The sequence below is a fragment of the Papaver somniferum genome, chromosome 5, assembly GCF_003573695.1.
Source record: "Papaver somniferum cultivar HN1 chromosome 5, ASM357369v1, whole genome shotgun sequence".
NCBI classification, from domain to species: Eukaryota; Viridiplantae; Streptophyta; class Magnoliopsida; order Ranunculales; family Papaveraceae; genus Papaver; species Papaver somniferum.
Genome location: NC_039362.1, coordinates 141,465,160 through 141,490,758, shown reverse-complemented (window position 1 = coordinate 141,490,758; position 25,599 = coordinate 141,465,160). Strand labels below are relative to the sequence as shown.

At 38.1% G+C, this 25,599-nt stretch overlaps 1 protein-coding gene across 1 annotated transcript; it reads right to left on the bottom strand.

Moving 5' to 3' along the window:
* Positions 1 to 13,603: 13,603 nt before the first annotated feature.
* LOC113282971 (violaxanthin de-epoxidase, chloroplastic-like) lies at positions 13,604 to 17,863 on the bottom strand. The gene is made up of 6 exons (XM_026532081.1): positions 17,703 to 17,863; positions 17,009 to 17,320; positions 16,739 to 16,908; positions 15,546 to 15,642; positions 15,049 to 15,440; positions 13,604 to 14,501 (listed from the first exon to the last, which is right to left on the bottom strand). Exons 2-6 carry the CDS (start codon positions 17,288 to 17,290, stop codon positions 13,988 to 13,990), a joined length of 1,455 nt encoding a protein of 484 aa, XP_026387866.1. The 5' UTR covers positions 17,291 to 17,320; positions 17,703 to 17,863; the 3' UTR covers positions 13,604 to 13,987.
* Positions 17,864 to 25,599: the final 7,736 nt, after the last annotated feature.

Genomic DNA, 25,599 nt, shown 5'->3' with positions numbered 1-25,599 from the left:
TGCAAGATGTTAGCGCTGGATCGGCTTGGAATGGGCGCTGGCTTGGATTTGGTATGGTGCAGACTGTTGGCTGGGCATGGCGCAGACTGTTGGCTTGGAACGGTGTTGGCTTGGCACAGCGCTGTCTTGGCGTGGCGTGGACTTGTTCTTGCGGGCCCAGTTGCCTCTTTCCATACGTAGATCAAATAGGAAATCATTTCCTTATTCAAATTCCAAAAGTGTTATGCGTATGAAAGGGGTTGGCTCTCCTTTTTATCTCGTATCTTTTTCTCACGTCCTGGTGTTAGCGTTAGCGCGGTAGCAATAAAGTGGGCAGGCATATTCCAGCTATGTACTCGAGCGGTTCTCTTTCAATTTGTTTTCTTGTTTTGGGGAAAATCCTAGCCATAGGTATGCCTTCCATGAATCTGTAGAAATATTGTTCTTCTCTTCGAATATCACTGTAGTAGCGTCTGATACCTCATGAATAGTGACTAGAAATCGTTATTATTCAAAGTAGGTACGTACGGGTAGGTGACTGATTCCACGAGGAACTGGGCGTTAGGGTTTCTCTGAGATCCAAAAGTTGCAGGCCAAGGTGACCGAAGGTCCTTATGCGGACGTAGTCAAACAACAAGAAGCAGAGGTCGAAAGGCTGTCCAAAGAGTTGGAGCTGAAAAAGGCGATCCTCCAAATGACGAAGGACACCTTATTCGAGAAGATCAAAACATCGTTGAATGGCTTATGATAGACACATTTTTGTGTTTAATTTGTCCTTAATGTTCTGTATTGTTGGTACTCGATTTCGTACTTATTATGGTGTTGTTATGTTTGTGTAGGTGTTTTTAGAGAAATACACTTGTGTGGAAAAAGTTGCTCAAAAAGTGCTATTTGGACCCCGGAGGACATTTGCTATACGGACCCCAGATTTTGCTACGGGGCACCCAGGTTTATGCATAGCCCAAATTCATCCTCAGCACCCAATTACTAAGGGTCACACTACCTGCTATTTGCACCCCCGGAGTACCACCTGCTATTCGCACCCCTGTCGTGAATAAGGGGCACTTTCTTCTACCTTTCAAATTCAAGAATTGGCGGGAAAACGTGTCTTCACTAGCAGAATTAGGGTTGAAGTTTTGGACGGGATTTATAGAGATTCAACCGTTGATTTTCAAGGGATAGGCATGTTATGGATAAATAAAGATGATGTGGGTGTTTTATTGGTCCAGAATTGGCTAAATCATTGAGTTTAGGTAAACAGAGGTTCACGGAAAAAAAATATTATACGGGATCTTATGGATTTGGTTTGGAGAGCTTCTGGTGAGATTCAATCGAAGTTTTAGCTTGATTTGGGCATGTTAACCAAAAACAGGACTGGTAATTTCCTCTGGATCGAAAAAAAAGAAGGATTTTCTTACGATAAGAAGAAACAGGGAAGCTTATATTATTCTCGGGATTTCTGGGTATGTTTGGGAAGATTTCATGTCCTGAGCGTGTTTGACGCATGTTGGGATGTGTGGAAGAGTGTTTAAACAGAGGATGACTACAACAGGTACGCGCAGGAGAAGAAAAAGGAAAGAAAATATTCCTGTGGTTGGCAGCGTTAATGAGGATTAGAATGGAGTTATTACGGTGATGTTCTTACTGCAGAGATGTATAAATAGTGAAGGGATATGCAAGGAAGGGACGGAGAGTTTGGGGGAGATTACAGAGCTGTGAAAGTCGAGTTGCAGAAGAATCACCATTTCTGCTGCTGTGAAGAACACCAAGAACATTAGGCGCGCAACAGCAGTCGTTTCTCAACAGTGGAAACGACACACAGGCGAGGGTCGAGAATCAGCAACAGTAATATGTTCTATCGTTCTTTTCAGTTTGTAACACTTATAACTGTTGCAAACCCGGTTTTTAATAGTTTTTCTCCATTTCATCTTTGTAAACACCCTTTGAGCAATAAAAATGAATTTTGAGTGTGTTTCCAACATGATGATGAGCTAATTCTCCCACAACCAAGGCAATGAGGAAGCTATTCACGCATGAATAATGGGTAACTATTTCATTTTCTCTAATTTTCAATTATAATTCACTCAATCACTGCTCTTGCAGAGTTTTTAAATGTTTACATAATTTTCTTAATTACTTGTGATTCAATTTGATAGATTATACTTTGTTTAATCAATTGATAGTCTATGCTTTGGGAATACAATTAATATTTGAGAATATGTTTGATTAATTATGAATTAAGAAATAAGAAATAAGGGACTTAAAAAATAATTAGAGTTTTGGATTATTTTTCATAATTTATTCATGTGTGGTAGTGGAATCAGTGTCTTGGTTATTCCTAATGATCTTGAATTAAGTTTTGTTTGTTTTTAAATTTCATTAAATCTAAAATATTTGCTTTCACAAGTCTCAACGAATTTTTTACTACAACTCAATTTGAAATCACATCAGCTTCCCTTGAATGCACTCTTGTCTTCTGAAATTCTTCTGTTTCGTTTTTTTTTGAAAGGAAAATAAAATACCTGGCTTTATGGTTTTGATTTTCTGGATTTTTGGGTTGATAGACAAGTGTTACCTATGAGGGTTTTGGATTATTATTCGGGATGAACTGTTTTAGGATGATGCTGTTTTTGGTTATGATTGTAAGTGACACCAACATCCCAGGGAAGATATGGAACCATGAACGTTGCGTGTCGGTAGATGACATGGGATGAAACATAACATGGCTATCGGTTTTATCATTCCGGTGAAAACTTGAAATAGTAAACCATGTATTTTGTCTAGGCAAGACTTACTCGGTTTTTTGGATCTGCTAACGAAAAATGAGTCAGGTGCAAGTCGGATTTTTGTGAGAAGCACCGCAATTGTGGAAAGTCCCCAGTCATCCCTGAGTCACTTGAGAATCGAGTCGTCAATCCCTGGGCGGATCGTTTGATTTTAACCTCTGGAAAGTCCCCAGTCGCCCCTTGCCGTGTCATGACTGGTAATCGGGTCGTCTGGTAACTGAGTCGTCGATCCCTGAGTGGATCGTATCGGGCCTTCTGGTAGCTGAGTCGTCGATCCCTGAGCGGATCGTTTGCCTCTACCGTCTTGACGTCTGGGTCGAAGTATGAGATCGGGGATTGAAAATTGACATTGTAACCGAAAGACCAATATCCCACTGTGGTCGCCAATTGTTTGAGGGTGAAAACAGTTTCTGCTGGTTTCGGTAATTTCGTGTGATGTGGGTGAGAAACAAATCTAAACCCTAAACAAGGTACTGCAAGGGAGTACTTTAGATTCGAGAGATCAATCTGTACAAGTGCGGCCTAAACCAAGAAATGGTCGTTCCAGACTTGCTTCGGTCACAAAGTGGAGGAGAAGGGTTGGTTTTGGGGAGGGAAGCGAATAGAGTATTGAAACCAGAATAGTTGATTCTGGAAGAGGAGTTGTTTTGTGACTTGTATCAGAAAGTGGAAAGCTAACAGATGGGAAATCTAGCAAACGTTTTCTGATTGTTGTATGCTCCTGACCAGAACTTGTTGTTCGGTGGAAATAGGTAATGCCTATTTATACAAGTCGAAGTGAAACGTACTCTAGTCTCATTAATAAATGGAAAACGGGTGAGTAAATAGGAGGAGGTGGTAACCGGTTCGCTTGGAATTGATTTTCGATAAAAGAAAGTGTTTCACCATTACTCCCTGTATTTACTAACCGCCTCATCCTTATGAAACTTTCTAATAACGAGCGTAGTGTACGTCGCACGCTGTAAACCGCTAAACCAATACCCAATGAGCATCCCCCAGTTTTTGACATGTGTTGATGTCTCGAGTGTTTTCGTGGAAAACATGTAGCATGTTGTTGTTGTCTGGCAAGTTGATCATGGGAGACTTGTCGGCTCGGTGGTAACCTTCAACGGTCGAGATTTTGCATCTTAAGAGGAAGGTAGCCGTTGATTATTGCAACCTTTCGTTTGGTATCCAGTGGCATGAAAGTATGATCAGTATGGCTTTAATATGTCCCAGTTTAGGGGCGGCCAAAAGTTAGGGTTTTGGCTTTGTTTAGGCGCGACTAAACTAGGGCCAAAAGTTGTCATGCGTTAGCTGGTAACCTTGGACGGCTAAGATCTGCATCTTAGATGAAAAAGTGGTCGTTGATTGTTGCAGGCCTTCGTTTTGGTATCCGCATAGGGAAGGACGGCATGGTATGGCGCGACAAGGTGGTTGGCATGCCATTGGCACATGTGGCATGGCATGCCTTGGCGCGGTTTGGCGTGGCCAAAGCTAGGGTTTCGGGCCAAAGGTTACCATGCGTTTTTTGGCGACCTTGGACGGCTAGGATTTGCATCTTGGATGGAAGGGTGGTTGTTGATCGTCGCACGCCTTCGTTTTGGTAGCCGCATGGGGAAGGCCGGCATGGTATGGCGCGGCAAGGTGGTTGGCATGCCATTGGCACATGTGGTATGGCATGCCTTGGGGCGGGTTGGCGTGGCCAAAACTAGGGTTTTAGGCCAAAGGTTACCATGCATTGTTTGGCGACCTTGGACGGATAGGATTTGCATCTAGGATGGAAGGGTGGTCGTTGATCGTCGCACGCCTTCGTTTTAGTAGCCGCATAGGGAAGGCCGGCATGGTGTGGCGCGGCAAGGTGGTTGACATACCATTGGCACATGTGGCATGGCATGCCTTGGCGTGGCCAAAACTAGGGTTTTAGGCCAAAGATTACCATGCGTTGTTTGGTGACCTTGGACGGATAGGATGTGCATCCAGGATGGAAGGGTGGCCTTTGATCGTTGCACGCCTTCGTTTTCGTATCCGCATGGGGAAGGCCGGCATAGTATGACGCGGCAAGGTGGTTGGCATGCCATTGACACATGTGGCATGGCATGCCTTGGCGTGGCCAAAACTAGGGTTTTGGGCCAAAGGTTACCATGCATTGTTTGGCGACCTTGGACGGCTAGGATTTGCATCTAGGATGGAAGGGTGGTCGTTGATCGTCGCACGCCTTTGTTTTGGTAGCCGCATAGGGAAGGGAAGCATGGTGGGTCCAAGGCCAATGGCAAGGATGGCTTGGCATAGTGGGGCCAAAGGTTTGGTGCGGCTTGGCATGGTGGGGCCAAGGAAAAGTGCGGTTGGCTTGGCATGGTGGGGCCAAGGGTTTGGCATTCCATTGGCGCATGGTACGACTAGCATGGTTGGAGCCAAGGCAAGGCGCGATTGGCTTGGCATGGTAGGGCCAAGGGTATGGCATGCCATTGGTGCATGGTGCGGCTAGCATGGTTGGGGGCAAGGAAAGGTGCGGTTGGCTTGGCATGGTGGGGCCAAGAGTTTGGCATGCCATTGGCGCATGGTGCGGCTAGCATGGTTGGCTTGGCATGGTGGGGCCAAGGGTTTGGCATGCCATTGGCGCATGGTGAGGCTAGCATGGTTAGGGCCAAGGCAAGGTGCGGTTGTCTTGTCATGGTGGGGCCAAGGGTTTGGCATGCCATTGGCGCATGGTTCGGCTAGCATGGTTGACATCCTTGGCGCGGTAGACGTGGCTGGCATGGTTTTCCATACGCACAGTGGTGCGACTGGCATTGTTGGCATGCCTTGACGCAGAGATGTCGCTGGCATGGTTTTTCATTGGCACAGTGGTGCGGCTGACATGGCTGGCATTCCTTGGCATGGAGATGTGGCTAACATGGTTTGCCGTTGGCACAGTGGTGCGGCTGGCATGGTTGGCATGTCTTGGCGCGGAGATGTGGCTGGCATGGTTTTCCATTGGCACAGTGGTGCGGCTGGCATGGTTGGTATGTCTTGGCACGGAGATGTGGCTGGCATGGTTTGCCATTGGCACAGTGGTGCGGCTGGCATGGTTGGCATGCCTTGGCGCGGAGATGTGGCTGGCATGGTTTGCCATTGGCACAGTGGTGCGGCTGGCATGGTTGGGATGCCTTGGCCCGGAGATGTGGCTGGAATGGTTTGCCATTGGCACAGTGGTGCCGCTGGCATGGTTGGCATGCCTTGGCGTGGAGATGTGGCTGGAATTGTTTGCCATTCGCACAGTGGTGCGGCTGGCATGGTTGGCATGCCTTGGAGTGGTAGCATGAGAATTAGGGTTTGGTATGTACGAAGATGATGTCGGTCAATACTAAGGGTTCTGCCGTGGAAAATGACACATGTATATAAAAAAAAGGTACCCTAGTAATTATTATCGTAGGTATGTTGAATGATTCAATAAATGCGCTAGTGGTTGTAGTGACGTCATGTCAGATGTAAGGTTTTACGATTTTAACCCTAAGCTAAAAACCACCATCAACACCTGCTGGGATCAGAGGCGTAGGTAGTACAACTGTACCTTGGATCAGTGGGAGACTTCAACTACAGTCCATTCCGAAGTTATCTTGGAGTAGGCTAGTGTCTGTAGCGGCTTAATACAGTGTGTATTCAATCTGGACTAGGTGCCAGGGTTTTTATGCATTTGCGGTTTCCTCGTTAACAAAATTTCTGGTGTCTGTGTTATTTCAATTTCCGTATTATATTGCTTTATCTTTATAATTGAAATAATACAAGTTGTGTGTTAGATCATCAATTAGAGTAATCCAACTTTTGGTTGTTGATTGTCATTGATTGATCCTTGGATATTGGTCTTTGGTATCATCCAAGTTATTCCTTGCATTTGGTTAGAACTCGTAGTTCCTGCTTGAGTAAATCAAATCAAGAAGAGAGATATAAACTCGTTGATATACTTTTAATTTATTGAGTCATGTTTATTCTCTTAAAAGTATATTCAAGTTTGTTCATACAGATTGCTAAGCGAAATATTGGGTGGTGTTGTTAGACCCCCGCTTTTTCAAAGAAGACATCAAAGGATGCAGCTCGTTCAAAAACTTGTTTTTAAAAAGATAATTGCAAGGAAAGAGTACGACTCTTGGATTGCTGAGTATGTCAAGGATTTGATTCATTATCAGAATGATTCAAAGGTCGAATTTGCAAATCTACAACTGCAAATAAATCATCTAATTTATGGTCAGATCAAAATCCTTGCAAAACAAAAAGTCTTAATACAGAACCAGAAGAAACTTATCTCTGAATGCATCAAGGCCAGGCAACTTTCTCACACTGTTGATCGAAAGCTGAATGTTCTAACTCATAAACATGGAGTCTCCGCGGTCAAGAGAATCAAGGACATCAATAATACCTTTTATGATGGATTCATGGAGAGGTATGAAGTAATCAAAGAAGTCTGAATCTTTATGTCTAGGAAACTTCTTATGAGAATTTATTCTTGTGTTTAAGAAGGATAACTAGGGTTTGGTATAGCAAATATTGTGATTACACATAACTATTTCCAGTGATTTTCATCTTGCAATGTTTTTAGATTTACTTATTTAAATTCTAAGTTATTTTGTAATACCCCGATATTCGGCAGTGGTTGGCCGAATGGAATATAATTAATGATTTCTCCTTTCCTATTACCGAGGCCTTTTCAGCACAATTGGCTCCAGAGTTGGAAGAAAACTCTGCAATTAAGCGTGCTCGGATAGGAGTAATCCAGGGATGGGTGACCATCCGGGAAGTTGTTGCTGGATTACCGCAGAGATGCCCGTTAAAATCCGATACTTCCGGAGAACCGTAATGGCTAAGTGGGGACAATATAGATGGAGGGAAGGGTCATTACAAATGGTATCAGAGTTAACGACGGGTCACCTTCCGAGGGTGAGAGAGTACGTTGAATGGATTGAGTGTCAAGTACTGGTCTCATGAGGGGCAGGAAACGTCGGAAATCTTGGTTGTTTGAATATATTCCGGAGCCGAGGAGGGCTCCAATTTAGGGTAGTGATATTCGGTAGTGGTTGGCCGAATGAAATATAAGTAATGGTTTGTCTTTTCTTAACACCGAGGCATTTTTAGCACAATTGGCTCCAGAGTTGGCAGAAAACTCTACAGTTAAGCGTGCTCGGGAGAGATTAATCCAGGGACGGGTGACCTTCCGGGAAGTTATTGCCGGATAACCGCAGCGACGCCCGTTAAAAACCCCACACTGCCGGATAACCGCATTGGCTAAGTGAGGACAGCATCGGTCGAGGGACAAGTCATTACAAATAGTATACGACGGGTCACCTGCCGAGGATGGGAAGGTCGCTGGATGGGGTTGTTCCAGGTGCTTGTCTCATGAGGGGCAGAGAACATTGGAGATCTGGTCTTGTATATATATTCTGGAGCCGAGGACGGCTCCAATTTAAGGTGGTGGTATTATAATACCCCGATATTCGGCTGTGGTTGGCTGAATGGAATATAAATAATGATTTGTCATATCCTATCACCGAGGCCTTTTCAGCACAATTGGCTCCACAGTTGGCAGAAAAATCTGCAGTTAAGCGTGCTCGTGCGGGAGTAATCCAGGGATGGGTGACCATTTTGGAAGTTGGTGTTGGATTACCGCAAAGACTCCCGTTGAAAACCTCACACTGCCGAATAACCACAGTGGCTAAGTGGGACAATCGGTGGAGGGATGGGTCATTACATATTTGGAAGATGATCTTGCAGTATTTAATCTTATTGGTTTTATATATTTCAAATATCTTATGAGATATATTGTGTTTACGTTCGTAAACTGTGCGATCTCATATATGCTCAAAATTTAAGTCTATTATGTCTTCATGCAAACATTGATAAAAGATACAACGAACTTTTTGAGAAAATTCTGCAGTATTGATCTTTCCCTGATCCACTATTATGTGAAAGTACTGTATGTACTCCGTAAGTTTTCGTATGTTGAGTAATTTATTCGAGTTTACTGGATACAAATCTATGTGATTTTTTAACGTCCAAAGAAATCCTTCTTTTCTCGTAAAAGTAAGGTCGCTCTTGGGAATGACATCAAATGGGGGAGAATTATTAAATGAACTTGTGCTTAATTGCCATATCTTTATGGGGAGAGCGGTTGTGGAATTTTGTAGGGGTTAACTTGTTTATTAATAAACTCCTTGATGAATACACTAAGTTTCGACTATATGAAATCATCGAAACAAAGTTGATATGTTTCTCTGTATTCATGAATTATCTTTTGAGAATTTCATTTTGATCCCATAGTTTTCGTACCTTTGCCAATTTTTATTGACAAAAAGGGGGAGAATTATTTTGTAGTTCACACTACATACATATGGTTTACGAATCATTATATAAGGGGGGTGGTTTTCATTCTAAGATGGAAGTATTGATTAAGGGAGAGCGATACATATCACCGTAGTATTACTTCAAAGTTGTGATGCAATTGGACTTTGATTCTATATAATAATACTACGGCACTAAATAACAATGATTGAGAAATTTCGATTTCGTATTGTTATTTCTATGGATCTTCAACAACAAAGATGCTGAGTTGAACACATTCATAATCGATAGAGAACTTGAAGTAACGAAGAATTCAAGGAAGTTGAAGAGCCAAGGAAATCAAGCATGATGGATCAGAAGCTACAAAGTTTATTTATTTTGTAATCCATATGCATTGATAGTTTTGTCACTAAAATTGAAAAAGGGGAAGATTGTTAGAGTACTGCTCGGTCGAACTCGCAACCGTTGCTATCTCAAGCTTGTTTGTCAACTTTAATTGATCAAAACTATATACTTGATTTCTAGTCTACTTATAGCTATGTCTCCAATTAGGATAGAAGTGAGTAGTTGAGCTTTAGACTTCACGGCATTCACCAATTGAAGAAGAAGGTCTACCGAATATCTTGGAGGAACTTCATCAACAAAAGGTATATGGAGACTAAAACTTATCTATCACTCAGAAGTCTGTTATATTCTATCTTCAAAAGAGACTAAGTCGTGTAGATATATAGACTTTTACATTATACACATTTGAAATTTCGAGCCGAATTTATCTCGTTTATATATTTCTCGAAAACGTATTGAAAGCTTTTAACTTTAGTTTAAACTTCATCAACTACTTGACGAGTTTAGTTGTAGACAATTTATTTGTTGGAAACCAAATATTAGGTTGAGATGATCATGTGAAAATTACCTTGAACATACATGATTTGTGTGAGACAATCATTTGATATCAACTTGGAAAGTTTCGTATTGATCGATTAATCACTTGAAAATTACTTGAAGCTAGTGGTATGTGTAAGATTACCATTGTTGTCTTCTAAGGATGTTTCAATGATTAAATGAGAGTTTTAGAACTACTACCATGTCTGGATATATCACAGTATATGTACATGGTATGCGAACTATGTTTACAAACGGGTTTAACTGTCAAAGTCCGGAGATGTTCGCGTACTCTGTTTGTGAATGGCTAGACAAAGCTAAGTCGTGAATTGTGGTTCGCGTACTCTGTTTACGAACGGCATGACTAAGACAAAGTCCGGAACTGTAGTTTGCATACTCAGTTTGCGAACTCAGTGGTTAGGTTTTAAAACCGGTAAGTATGTTTTTCATACTCATGAACTCATGTTCGTTTGCGAACTAAAGTCCCTGGAAATTTAATGAAATAAGGTATGCGAACTTGTTTTTCAAACCGTGGCATTATGTTCATGAATATTGGTTCTTGTATAAGTACTTTTTACAATTAAAAACCAAACCGATTTCGTTTCAAATGGTTCATATATATTTCTATGAAATGATGAACATTTGAACAACTTTGTTAAAGCACATTTATATTTATTTGATTATCTATCATGATTGGTTGATCATCATATTTGATGTAGAAGTATTAGATGAATGTGGCTAAACTATAAGTGCTTATGTGGCTAACTTCGGTTAACTATTATTGAGCCGACAAGGTATACACGTTTGGGTACGGTTCATCCATATCTAAATATAGGTATATTTAATTTGTGTGTATCAAGCTAACACCATCTAACGGTCGAGATTGATTGCTTAATTTCTATGCAGACTTACCTTGAATCTTAAATCAGGAGTTTATCTAACGGTGAATATCATTTGCTTAGTTAATAAGCTATCTTAACTTTGATTGTAAGCAACCCTGATTTGAAAGACTATATAAGGGAGAGCTCTAGCCTCTAGGAAACCTAATCCTGACACTTTCATGTGTCCTAGTTACAAACTAGAGTCGATTGTCCATTAACCTAGGGTTTTCCAAAACCATTATTAGGTTAACGACTTGAAGACTTGATTTGGGATTCGTGAAACCAGATCCAAATATTTTTTCTGTAGTTGCATATTCTGATCTTACTTTTTCTATCATATTGAGTTTTATCTTCTCTAAAATTTACTCGAGATTTATCTCCAATAGGTAAGATATAAAAAGTAATCGCAACAGTTCTTCGTCTTAGACTCTTGTGATTCTGCAATAAATTTTTTTTATCGATCAGTTGGGTTATTGTGAGGTGACTAATATTTCTAGGCTGCTCTTCGGGAGTATAATACCGGATTTTTAGTTGAGTTTCCTATTCATCTTGATTTATTTTAAAACGGAAACAAAACAAAAATAAACATATTTGTGAGAGACAGATTTGTTTATAAGTCTTCGACTTTGGGTCGCAGCAACTCTTAGTTGTGGGTGAGATCAGCTAAGGAAATTACATGGGCAGAGTCCTGCTGGGATTCAAGAGGCATAAGGAATGCGATTGTACCTTAATCGGTGTGAGACTTGGTTAGGGATCAACTACATTCCAGTCCGAAGTTAACTTGTAGCAGGCTAGAGACTGTAGCGGATTAATACAGTAGTGTTCAAATATGGATTAGGTCCCGAGGTTTTTCTGCATTTACGGTTTCCTCGTTAACAAAATTTCTGGTGTCTATGTTATTTCTTTTTCGCGTTATATTTGTTTATATAATTGAAATATCACAGGTTGTGCGTAGTTCAATCACATTTGATAAATCCGACCTTGCTTGTTGGATAAAACTTGATTGACACCCGGATATTGGTCTTTGGTACCATCCGAGTTATTCTGATATCAATCAGTCTCATGGATTTCTATCTAGTTGATTTAATGATTTTATTGATAAAGGTATAAAGCTCTTTGATATCTTTCTTGATTGAGTCTCACTTTTAAGTTGGTACTCTCGGAATCATATTAGAGTATAGTTCATACAGATTACCGAACGAAACATTGGGTGTGGTTGTTATACCTCCGCGTTTTCACTTTAAATATGCATTCTAAAGATATTTCAAAATGGCCATTCACTATAACCGGTCATCTCACAACATCTTCAATTTATCATCACCTATGCAGCATTAGCTCTCTATCGACACCTTCTTTCTTTTTGGTTGAAATTTGGAAGTTAAAAATATCTTTTAAGTTGCAGATTTTTACGTGGAAGTTATACATAATGCTCTACCTGTTAAGGAAAATTTACATCATACAATTATCAATAATATTACTTGTACGCTCTGCAATACTCACGAGATATAAGATATGAACCATTTATTCCTCACTTTTCCTTTTGCTACAATTATATGGAAAGCCAGATTATCGTATCATCATACTCATCTTCAGGACTAAATTACTTGTTGGACAATTGATTTCATCACTAATTTTAATTTGGATACTCCTTCTTTACATAGAATTATTGCAAAATCATCTTACTCATCTTCAGGACTGGATTACTTGTTGGACAATTGATTCCATCACTAATTTTAATTCGGATACTCCTTTTTTAAATAGAATTATTGCAACCATTTGGTATATTTGGAAGTACAGATATAAAGTTCATTTTCAAAAAAGAAACAATCAATCCTAAAGCCCTCTTACATCCACTTTTTTGTTATCTGGCTGATATTGTTCATACATTTCGTCATAGTCATTATATAGAGCATGATCATCATTGGACTTCCCCACCACCGGATAGTTTAAAAACCAATGTAGATACTTTTGAAATCATCGATATTGGGACGTTTTGGTAATTGTTGTGATATTAGGTCAGTACTAATGAGAAGGAAGTAGAAGGGTTGACTGTCGAGTATTGTATTATGGCTCATTTATACGTTAGGAGGAACAATAGTAAAAGGTAAGAGCAGTTCTCATGGAACGAACAAACTATCAAGTTTGTTCATTTTGCCCCCAATATGGACTCAATAAACATGAAAAATGGATGTTCAAACCAATAAATTTGTTGGTTTGTTCATTGAGTTGGATGATGTAGCGCGCGCTTAATGATAGGTCGGGTGATCGTGCAACAGACGCGGAGTTGTAGGGAAGATCGCTGGAGTTGGAGGGAAGATCGCTGGAGTTGGAAGGAAGATCGGCCAGTGCTTTTTTCTCTCCCAAACCCAGTTATTATATTTAGGGTTTATTTTTATTATTATATAAATAATCCGTGGGACCCAACACTTATCCGTGGGACCCAACTCTTATTAGTTTATATAAATAAAATCATTAGTGGGACCCAATTCATATTAATAAAATCACTAGTGGGACCATAAAACATCATATTTGCTCATTTTACCTTGTTACCCATAGTGGAGAATGCAGTTTGTTCATCCATGTGGCTCAACAAAACAATGAGTTTGTTGATTGCCATTAAAACCGCTAAAATTATCCAAATTTTAGTTACCAAGTCAAGTCAACTCAACCCAAGTCAAATCATCTCCACAAACTAGATTATAGGGAAACAAAATAAACACCAGAATGCAAATGTAAAATCTTTGCAAAGTATGTGATATGCTTGTACACTTTTGGAACAACAGAGATCATAAAAAAAGAAAATACAAAACTCAGAACAAATGGAATTTATACCATAAGAAATAATTTCGCAAATTAATTTCCATTTGACATTTTACGCAAATCTTTTCAGGTCAGAATATAGGCCTGGAGGAACTATTGGTAATTAAGTATTCACCGTATAATCCATATATTGAGTAGCTAGTATGGTAAAAACAGGAGCACCGAGGTTCTACAGATGGAAGGCTCCAATATTCTTGCACAGATATGTATTATTCCATACAGAATGCAAAATTTCACTGCACTTTCTCATAGTTTTTGTCGGAACTGCTACGTTATTTTCAGCCTCGGAAGCTTTGAAAACTCTTTCTGACTGAGATCGAATAAGCATATTTTGATTGTAATAGCTATTTACCTTAACTTCCTCAGAGGTAGTGCCTGTCCAAAGAGTTTCTCAACCTCATTTGCCTCCATCTTCAAATCATTTAAAATTGCCATCTCTTCTTCACTAAGTCCTCTCAGGAGGTTCTCTTCGTCTTGTTTGAGTTCTTTGAACCCTTCAAATAGTCTCTCCAATAGTGTCCTTTCGGTTCTTTCAACCTTCTCTACTTCATTTACAATCTCTCCTTCAATCTCCTCTACCTCTCTTACAATAGTCCTTTCTCCTTCTTCTACAGTCTTTTCTATTCTTTCGACTAGAGGAGGTTCAGGCCCACAAGTGTTATCTGTTTTAATGAATGTGCTAAAATCCCGCCCTACACTTTTTGTTGCTCTTTCTATTTCGGGGACTATGCTATCAGGTAAAACCGAGCTTCTCGTGTACAAGAATGCACCTCCATATCCATCCCATGCATCATTCCTACCACGATAGTATACAAATACGTAGTCATCTGCATTATTCTCTATCTTGGATGACAAAATGTACCTGCAGAAAGCAACCCAATGAGGTCAATAAGGTTAATGCATCCTAAGCGTCCGGCGGAATTGTAAGAGAGTTGCTGAAATGTAATAGGTGGTAAGACAGTATATCTTGTTTTCTGACTCTTACATTAGCTCATAGAATCCACAAGAAAATGACTTTGGACTATTTTTAAAAATTTTAAAATCAACCCATCCTTGTAGGAGCGAAGTTGTTCCAAAAGTTTGGGATACGAATGCTGCTTCAACAACAACAAAATGCATGGTTAAGATTATGATGTATAGCATTCGAGGAAGATTACCTACACTTAGTAAGGTGAGAAATCATTTGCGAAGGGTTAAACCTTAAAACTAGTAAAACAATGTCCTTCTCTAAGGAGGATGACTTAGAAGAATCATTTCCATGCGGTCTCCGCATATAATTTTAAACATGTGCAGAGAACGATAAAATGATCTAAGACTACGGATATGAACTCTATATCTAATCTATCCGTATGTATCAGGCATGAAAAGAAAAAAGAAACGGGAGGTTTTTAAGAGCAAAATAAACAAACCAGTCATCTTGGTAGTGTAGGAACTCGTTGTCATGATTGTAAAGTATCCCAGGCTGTGCAGGATCTTGCACAAATTTTTGTACAGCTGTTCGAGTAAAGAAGCCACCATCAGGAGTTCGTATCCTCCATGATAAATTGCCTACAAGTTTGTTGGCCTCCATGTGGAAATCGTGTAATTGGCAATCAAAAGCATCAAAAGTGGGATTCAACCCACTGGTGATGTACCATTTCCCAGTGAAATCTTCAATGTTAAATTTTTTGACAAGTGCTGAAGGATCTGGTACTGGGAATTCACCAACATCTGACTTTTGTGGAACACATTTCTTACGAGAGACAGCACATTCATTGAACTCATCTACAACTCTGTTCTCAAACAAATCACCACATTTGATCTGCAATAATACAAGGGCTTAGACAGTCAAACCACAAATTAGTCTCCTAAATACTTGAACATTAAGTAGTCACTTGAATGACTTCAGAAAATAAACTCAAATAACCTGGCATTCGGTCTCATCGGGCCGATTATTACATGTCTGCAGACATGCAACATTGGCTGCACAAGATGGGTTTGCTATACACTTGGCTAGTTCCACCCTGAAACAAACAGAGTAAAGATGACCTTCCAGAAAAGATGAAGCAATGTTTCTTCTTAGACATGGAATTGCACATAACACTCTATGCAAATAAACTCTATATTTCAATCACGTGAAAACTCTGGTTGGTTTGTGGAAATTACCCTCATGGATGCAGGCGAAAAAAAATATAATGCTAGTGATACTGTTCCAACTAATCTCAGAAACATGCCTCAAACTTGCTGTTTAAGAAATTGACAGCTCGTTCGGTCACCTAAGAGCATCCACAGTGGGCGACTAAACCCAAATATTTGGTTTATTAACGAGACGTAGTGGGACGGACTATCGATTAAATCCTGACCATCGACTATATTTCAGACTATATTTGGTCTGGGACCAAGACTAAACCCAAATTTGATCGCGCGGGACCTGAAGGCTACGCCCCACACCAGGCGTACATTTAGTTTACGCCCCACATCAGGCGTGTTTTTAATCTCCGCGCCATTTTTTTGTTTTTCAATTTTGTATGGGGCGGACGTTTACACCTCCGCCCCATAAGATGACTTTGATTTTTTAGTGGGACGGGCGGAGATTTAATCGTCCGCCCCAATTTTTTTTTTTTTTTTTTTTTATAAAACAACGGGCGGATGCACAGTGTTACGCTCGATCAAATTTAGTCTTCCACCCGTAGCGTCACACACCAGACTAAACTCAAATTTAGTCGTTTTTTTTGGTCTTTGATCTTTGGTTATACTCGCACCACTGCAGTTGCTCTAAGCATTCAATTATGGGATAATCAAATTCTTGGAATTGGATTCCAAGGAATTCGATTTAAATCCTAAAAATTCATGTTCGGTTGAGGTATTCAATTATTTTTGTTTTTACCCCGGAATCCAATTGCACTATTGGATCAATGCAATGGAAATCTACTATTTCGGAGAGAACTGGATTCCTAGGAATTAAAATTCTTAGTTACAAAGAGTTCATTTGCGCCGTTCGGTTCAAAGAATTGGGTGCATTCCCTTGAAACGAACATGCTGTGAGGGTAAAATACTAAAGTTAGATTACTATTGACGCATGGTACTCAATTCCTTCTATGATAAGTTCGGACGAATTACCTGCACTCTTTCAGTAAACAACCACATGTCTTTAGTGCGTCAACAGCATCAGCATTTGGAACAAGTAAGAATATGCATGCAAGTACACCAACTGCTACCGTGACCTGTGTTTGCTTCAAATGCTTGGTAAGATGTAACAGCACTGAACCCCGAATATCAACTCCGTTCACCTACATTTTCAACAAAAAAAGAAGTGAGTGCTCCTAAATTTTGTTAAACCTATAACATCTTTAGCTCGATATACCAATAGAAATACAATTTATTGTGTACCTCAGAACATTGTTTACCAATAGAAGCCGAAGCAGTATCTTCTTCTCCATCCAAGGAGAGATGCAAATCTCTAGTCTTGCACTGGAAATAGGTTTTGAACAATCTTGCTTGCTTCGGGACTCTAGAAACTAATCTATTAGGCCTATATTTCATCTTAAATAACCTGTGCTGGTTCCAGGTCCCCTTTTGTAGAAACCTTCCATCGGTTTTAGGTAAGGACTCAATACGATCAAGAACTTTCTTGTCATAGGATAAGTAGATTGAATATGCAGCAGATGCCATATTAGTATGGGTGGGTGCAAAACTTGTTACCTGGAATCAATTTGAAGCTGTGTTAGGAGGCGTTTAGGGAAGCATACACTAAATATACACCATTAGTATGAATCAAAATCATGTGCATCCAAAGATATACCAATAGTAACTGATTGTGTGACTCCAAAAAATCAAATAATGTAGGCAATCACAGGGAATACATATGAGTTATCCCAAACAAAATATCGGAATTACTGATAAGAGCAAAATTACCAAAAATAAAGAAATGGGGGATAGTGTTGAGACTGCATGCTATAGAAATGAGGGGAATTGTTGAGATCAATCTCTAAAATCAAATGTTTATCATTTCAATCCCAGTTAAGTAAACATCTAAAACTGAATTGTAAAATAGTTAAGACAAATATGGTGTTTGAAATCAAACCTGGGAGGGAAGAATCTAGGAGGAGATAAGAATAAGAAGAAGAAGCGGAGGAGTCGAAGGAGACATATTTTGCATGTGTAAATGTAATAGAAGAAGAAGAGAAATGGTTGGGAGTACGGGGAAGGGAAGCCATTGAAACTCGATAAGATATTAGATTATCGTGTGGAGACAAGAGACTGAAACGTAATGGGTTAGAAGTAACCCCATCCCATGACTCACTATTTCTCTCATCAACCCCACGGTGTTCAGCAAAGCCAAAATGACCACAAAGAGACTGTTTGTCAAGTCAAAGTTTCAGTCAAAATTAGTCCAGCCTGGTGAGCTGAGGATAATCATACGTACCTGGCCAAACATAGTTTTTGGAAAATACTATTCAACTTCCTCTTTTCCACCTCCCTATTCACCCCCTACAATCTTAACGACACATCTGGATTTAGATTCACATTAAAGTACAGGTGGGGTTCAACAATCCCCAAATATAAAATTTAGATTATAAGGAGGTGAATAGGAGATAGAAAAAAGGAAATTGAATATCATTACCAATAATTTTAATTTCTTTCTATCATTATTTTATTATTGTCTTCGACCCAATAGTTGAATCACATCATAATGGAAAAATAACATCTAGAACTAGAATTAGACGTTGTCATGATCCGAATCTTTGTATCCGAATTTTTGTATTTTGTAATAAATACAAATGAGTATGGAAGCAGAACTGAAGATGCTTTATTAATGGGTTGAAGTGAATATATTACCACCGGATCGAAATTTTTGAAAGTCTAAGAACTAATAAAAGAATCAAAAAATAAAACAGATTTTTTGAATATGATAACGATGCTTATACTGGGTAACAAGTTGATTAAAGAAGCAAAACGAATATTTTAATGTCTCAGATTTAAATTTCATCAAGAAAACCCAAATTCATGGGAATATTCATCCGCAACAGTTAAAATATAACGATTACCATTTTTCTTTTATTGGAAGAGAGTATATTTTTGAAGAAGAAAGGATATACAAGAGTCTACTAAAAGTGGACTAAATAAAAGAAAAATAAAAAAAATACAGAATCTCGATTATACAGAGACTTTGTGAAGTTGATATGAATCATCTTTTCTAAAACACCTGCCAAGTTAGCACCAAAGAGCTTCCATAGAGATCTAAGTCCAAATCTGTCTTGAAACTATACTTCTTTTCAAATATGAGACAATTTTGTTCTCTCCAGAAGACCCAAATGACGACATCTGGGATAAGATTCCAAGCCACTTTGCCAGAGTTTGGTAGATGATTATTAGACTAAGAATTTGTGAAAGCAACTATCGTTTCTAGGAAGACCCAAGCCTAATTCTTAGGTGTTATGTCAGACCATAATATTTAAGCTACCTTACAGTGAAGAATAATATGATATCGCGACTCTGCATGGTTATCACAAATAATACAAGAGTTGTAGATGTTTATTCCTTTGTGTTAGAGTATGTCTTGAGAATTAAGACAACCATGGACTACACACCAGATGAGAAAATTGATTTTTGGAGGAACTCCTTTCTTCAAGATGAACTTGTGTGCGAAATCCCTTGTACCAACATTTGCAATCAGAGAAGAATATAGATATTTGAAAGAAAAAACACCGGAGGAATATATTATACATCTTATACTCTCTTGAGAATGGTCTCTTATTGGAGTAGGAGAACCAACGATTAAGAATAGAGTAACCAACGTGTTTGTTTCAGTATTTGATAAAAAAAAAACCTTTTGAATTCAAATTTCCAAGAGCCGCCGTCTGCAATATGCTCATCAATACTGATTGGTTTTAGGTTATCTAACTTGTACAATAAACTAAAAGATTCTGTCAGACAGTTGTTTCCAATCCAAATATCATGCCGAAAAGAAATCAAAGTGTTGAAATGTAAACCAAGAGTTGAGTTTGAAGCAATAGTTTTCCAGCAAAAAACACCATGTGGTGAACTGGTTTTTCCAGGTACCCAATTAGAATAGCTGCAACCGTACTTTTATGCAATTAGCTTGTACCATAGATGAGTCTTCTCAACACCAAACCTCCAACACCATTTGGCAAGTACAACTCGATTCATAAATTTAAAATTAAGAATATCAAGACCTCTCATTTCTTTGGTGGCACAAACTTGAATTTAATTAATCAAATGTGATCAACTATTACTGCCATTATTATATTCCCATAAGAAGTTCTTCATCTTTTCTTTGGAACTATGAGCTCTGAAAAGTGAGAAATATAGAAGTAAGAATGAACTTCAGCAAAGCCACTTTACCTCCTTTTGAAAGAGAAAATTGATTCCACAAAGAAAACCTAGCATCAAATTTTTACGGAATTAGGTCCTAAATTGCCTTTGAAGAGATTTTTCATCTAAGAGGCATACCAAGATACATGAAAGGTAAAGTGTCAATTCCACAACCTAACTTTGCATCATATGTATTGATGTCCAGAATATTATTGCTTATAGAAATAAGTCTTGTTTTTGAAGTATTAAATTTAAGACCTGCAATGTACTCAAAACATTTAAGGATGGAAAACAAGTTGATGACCTCTTTCTTGTTGTCTACAAAGAATATTGTATCATCAGCATAATTTAGCTAATTCACAACTAGACCATTCTCATCCATTGAAAATATTGGATATTTTCAATTTTATAGAACATAAAATGATTTTCGTTTTTGGTTTTTCCACTACGATCCGGGAGCGTCATATGCCGAATAGACGTAATGGATGTTTGTTGGAGATGAATAAGCATCTCCAAAGGGTGTGATGGTCATTCCCAATAGACACTATTGATGTCCATTAGAAATGAAGAGGCATCTCCAATAAGCTTGAGTCCCCTATAAATACTGATGATTTATTTTTATTCAAGTATGAAGAACATAAGTTTTGTATTCTCTCTCTTATAAGCATCATCAGTACCTTGTTAATGTGTATTCTTGGTTGGATCAAGGGGTACGAACATTGAATCCATATGTATTCATTGTATCCTGGCGGCAATATTTCATATACTCGTTTGTAATCGCCAATTTATTGGGAGGGACGAAATATCTGTCTAAAAGAATCGTAATCGAGTGTTGAAGTCGGAAGTGCAACAATTCTTTTTAGAGCAGAGTAAACAATTTATGTCAGTATTTTTTTTAAATCCTCCTATTTATGCCTAATTTTCCAACATAAAACTCATTAAGGAGATGAGAATTTGCATCTCTGAAAACATATCTAAAAAATATTTCAATTGCAATGTCGAAAAGCAAAGGAGAAATGAGACAACCATGTCTGATACCCCTAGAACTATTGAAATAATCAAGTGTCGAACCATTTATAAGGACCGAGAAAGAAGTTGTAGAATAACAAAAATCTCATCCACCTGGACCACTTACTACTAAAGCCTATTTTCTGCAGAATAAACTCCAAATAACTCCAGTTTATATATCTTGTCAAAAGATTTTTCAAGCTCAATCTTACAAATAACATCAGGCTTGTCAGATTTTAATCTTGAATCTACCAATTCATTAGCAATAGTTGTACTGGAAAGATAAGTTTTGACATAACTAACTTCAAACTGGATGTTAACACTTTTACAAGTATTTTATAAACACCTGTAAGTAAACATATAGGTCTGTAATCTTTAATGGAGTCTTATCTTTTTTGGGAACTAAAGTGATGAATGTGGTGTTATATTTCACATCGATACAACCTTCATCACAAAATTTAGAGAAGGTACTCATTATGTCAAACTTTATAAAACTCCAACATCTCTTAAAGAACATTTTAGGAAATCCATCAGACCCAGGTGTCTTGTCTTGTGCTATATCATTTATGGCCTGCAACACCTCGGCTTCAAAAATATTAGCATCAAGAATATGAGATCCAATGGAGTTAATACTATCAAATTTAGTACTTCTAGGACATGTCTTATGATTTCTTCTTCTTTAAAAAGATTTTCTTAAAAACTTACAATGTGTTCTTCAAGTTCAGCTTTGTCAAAAATAAGAGTACCATTAACATATATAGTTGTCTGATTATATTCTAGCAGTTGCTTGGTTAATAAAGAATGAAGTGTTGCTATCACCTTCTCTTAGCCATTTAAAATTGGATTTAATCCTCCAAGAGATTTCCTACATATGTGTAACTTTGTCAAACTCAGTTTTGAATACCTGTTTTTCTTTTTGTTATGCTTCGGTTAACAATGTATCCTTAGACAAAATATAAAGAGATTGAATCTCAGATGAAATGTTATTCAATCTAGTAGAAGTATTACCAAAAACCTCTCTGTTTCGTTCTTTGAGAAAAAATTTTAAGAGCATTCATCTTGCATCATAGAATTGTACTGTGACTATTTGTAAAACAGAGAGATGACCATCACTCTTTCAACAATTCAAACCTAAAAGGGCTAGGTTACCATAAAGGGTCAAAGATGTCCTAAAGGATGGGGTTATTATCTAAAGTAGGCCTGGATTTGGCTATATGTGAAACATAAGGAAATTTGGTCCCAAAAGAAGGTGAAATGAGGAATCTATCAAGCCTGCTCATAACAGGGTTAGATTAACCATTAGACCGAGTATATCTATCTCTTTTTAGAGGTAGCTGAATAAGGTCATGGTTGGAGAAGATATCAACAAAGTTCTTCATGCTTTTAGTGAGATTTGAGCAAGCTTTCTTCTCGAAGCATTTAGTGATAACATTGAAATTCTCCACCTAGGCACCGGGGGAAATGCCAGTATCTGCAAACGTTATTTAACTCATCCGAAAAATTAGCTCTTAATTTCATGAGGTTTTGTTAGGACCATACACATTAGTGAGTACCCATTCAAAACCATCACTTTTGTTGATACAAGAAATTGAAAGTGTATAGTCACCAACCAAAGAATCAATGACGTCCAAGAAATCCTTATTCCAAAGAATCAACATTCCTCCAGAATTACCCATAGACTATTGAAATGTCCAATCATAATCTGAATTCCCACAAATTCGTATAATGTCATAAGAAGAACATGTCATCATCTTAGTCTCATGTAAGATGATAATAGGAGCCTTCATGAGTTGTATCATCTTGTATTAGGATATCATAAGCCTATTACATTCCAAGTAAGGATTTGGAGATTCATTTAACAACTTCAAAACCTTTTTTCTTGTTTGTTCTTCTAGTTTTGAAATCGGGTTTACAAATTTCTATAATTGAGATATCAAGTCTTCTACATTCAGCATGTATGCTTTCTGAAGTGCAAGTTTAATATATGTATGAGATCAAGCCTCATTCAAAAACTCTATATTTGAAGGTTCAAATCCATGTGGGTAGGTTGGAGTAGATGAAGAAGAAGATATTGGTCGAAGTATAACGATTGCCATTCAACCAAAGAACTGTAAACGTTCCAAGTATCACAGTGCATTATTTAAATAGAGAAATGCTATAACTAATAAGTGTCAAACGATATTGTTTATTCATTTCCATAAAAAAAAAAGTCATAGGGCGGATAGTACACTTGTGATCAAAATTAAAATGCATATAACTAAACTTATTAATTAGAAAGAGAATGGCCTAAACTAGGGTGCCTTCGGCGAAAATGTCAGTAACTAGGATGATCCTTTATAAAAGAAAGAACAAAAGATGGGCATAATTGACTTCATTTTCGAGAATAAAGTTATTCCTTTCAGACGGCGATGGAGACACATAGGGACAAGTAGGGTTCCTAAACCCGACTTGTTTTCCATCTTAGTCCTAGCTAGCTTGGGTTTTTAGAAATTTTGTTCTCTTATGAGGGTTCATACGATGGCACAATTGATATCTTCCCTGACATAGGATTAAAAAAGTAGACTTTTATTTGACCCCACCAAAAAGACGTCTTGGCTTCGTCACTGCTTAAAGGTATATTGTTGGTTTAGAATGGGTTTTCAAATCGTTATCAAATGGTCACTGGTTGTGCTAATCAAATTCTAATCATAAATTGTTTCGTTTAGTTTAGATATTGTGTAAGAATTTGATAGTGGTGAATATGAAAGTGTATTTCCATAATTATCAAATGGTCATTGGTTGGTGGTGGTAATTTTACACGATCTAAGTTTTTCTGCGAGAAGCTTCTATCCAACTTATTTTGTGGGGATTCTTTTTTGTCTTATCTCATTTCAAAGACTTTCTCATTTAAGTTCTTTCTTTTTTTAGGAAAAGAGGCAGAGCCTCGTACATTAATAATAATACTGACACACTGAGTCAACTCGTTTACAGGACTGGCCAGTAGATCAAAAACATACCTAGATTCATTAAGCAGACAACTAACACACTTTACAATGATACATAAATTGTTTTCAAGATAGCATCTAACAATTCCGTTTCGATTCATAAGTAACAAGACTAGTTTAAATGGCCTGATTTGGATTAAAAATATCACATCCAAATCATTATACAAATCTACATATAGTAGAGATGTTAGGATCAAAAGATCCAACCATTTCTCAAGGTTTTCTTCAAAGCTATAGTAACACAGTTGATAATGGAGTAACAGGATCCATAAATCTGACCAATAATAAACCTCTATTCTAAACATACAATTGTATATGCAATACAAATAACCAAAATCTACTATCCTAGGGCTGAATCGGACTGGATCGGTATGAAGCTTCATCGAACTCGGTCTTTTGAATCTCTGTGTTGTTGGTGTCTTTAGTGTTTTTGTTGTTGCAGGTGTCTTAGGAGAAGCTTTTGTTTCCGGGTTAGAGATCGAACAATAATGCTAGATACCCCTAAAATCCCTCCCCGAACTTTTCCCCACACTCACATTTACGTCATAATGGCCCCCTACTTTCTCTATAGAGTGGGGGCACTTAATAATTGGTGATGATTCCATTTTTGGGGGTGGGGGAGATTCAGAAGATACGTAGCATTTTTGCATTTAAATAATCTTTGTATAGCGGATATGTTATTTTAAAGACCTTCTCATTTAAATTGAAAATGCTAGATACCCCAAAATCCCTCCCCCAACTTCCCCCACACTCACATTCACATAATAATGGTCCCCTATTTTCTCCATAAGCTGGGGGCACTTGTTAAATCAATGGTGGGAGATAATACCTCTTATTGGAGGAGTAAGTGGGAGAAAGATTTAGGGGATACATTCAAATAGTCTTCGTATAACGGATTTCTTGACTCAAATTCCTTAATAAATTTTATATTTAATTATTAAAGAAACCTATTATAGGGGTTCCAAGAAAAGAATTTTGAGGGCTCCTAAGGATTCAAATATCTTACAATGAAGATAAGAGGACTTTCATAAGAAAACTACTAAAATACCCTTAACCTATTAAATATTGAAACCTAAAACTAATTTGTTTTCATTCCTCTCCTTTTAACTCTTTCATTATCTTCTTCGCCATCACCTCCATCGCCTATTTCTTCGATTAATCGTCAATTCTCAAAATAATTCATTATCGATTAACACCACTTAATCCACATGCAATGATTTTAGTAAGGTAAAAATAAAAATACCCATCTTATTTCATTGGTTTTAATGCATGGATAGGCCGAATCGATCGAATTAGGTTTTTGAAAAAACAGTTTCAGAACTGTCTACGGTTTGGAAGTATGAATTTTCCCAACCGTAGACAGTGCCTACGGTTTGGTTTCCCTACCCTACCCCACGGTTTGGTTTCCCTACCGTAAGTCATCTACGGTTGGAAAATTCATACTTCCAAATCGTAGATAGTTCTGAAACTGTTTTTTGGGGGTTTTCAAAAGAAAAAATAAGTGATGGATTTTCTTAGTTTTTTCTTTTTGTGATCGTCATCTTCACCGCGATGGAGAAAAGGAAGAGAGAAAGAAAAAGAATAGGGTTTTTTTCATGATCATCATCTTCATCATGATTTATGAATGAAAAGAGAAGGAGAAGATAATAGATT

Bases quoted from the DNA above. Each gene is read 5' to 3' on its own strand.
- LOC113282971 (XM_026532081.1), bottom strand. From the start codon at position 17,290: ATGGCATCTGCTGCATATTCAATCTACTTATCCTATGACAAGAAAGTT. The intron at 15,441-15,545 runs GTTATTTGAGTT...GTATTATTGCAG, and splicing joins CCGATGAGACCGAATGCCAG to ATCAAATGTGGTGATTTGTT. The intron at 14,502-15,048 runs GTTTGTTTATTT...TGCTTTCTGCAG, and splicing joins CTACACTACCAAGATGACTG to GTACATTTTGTCATCCAAGA.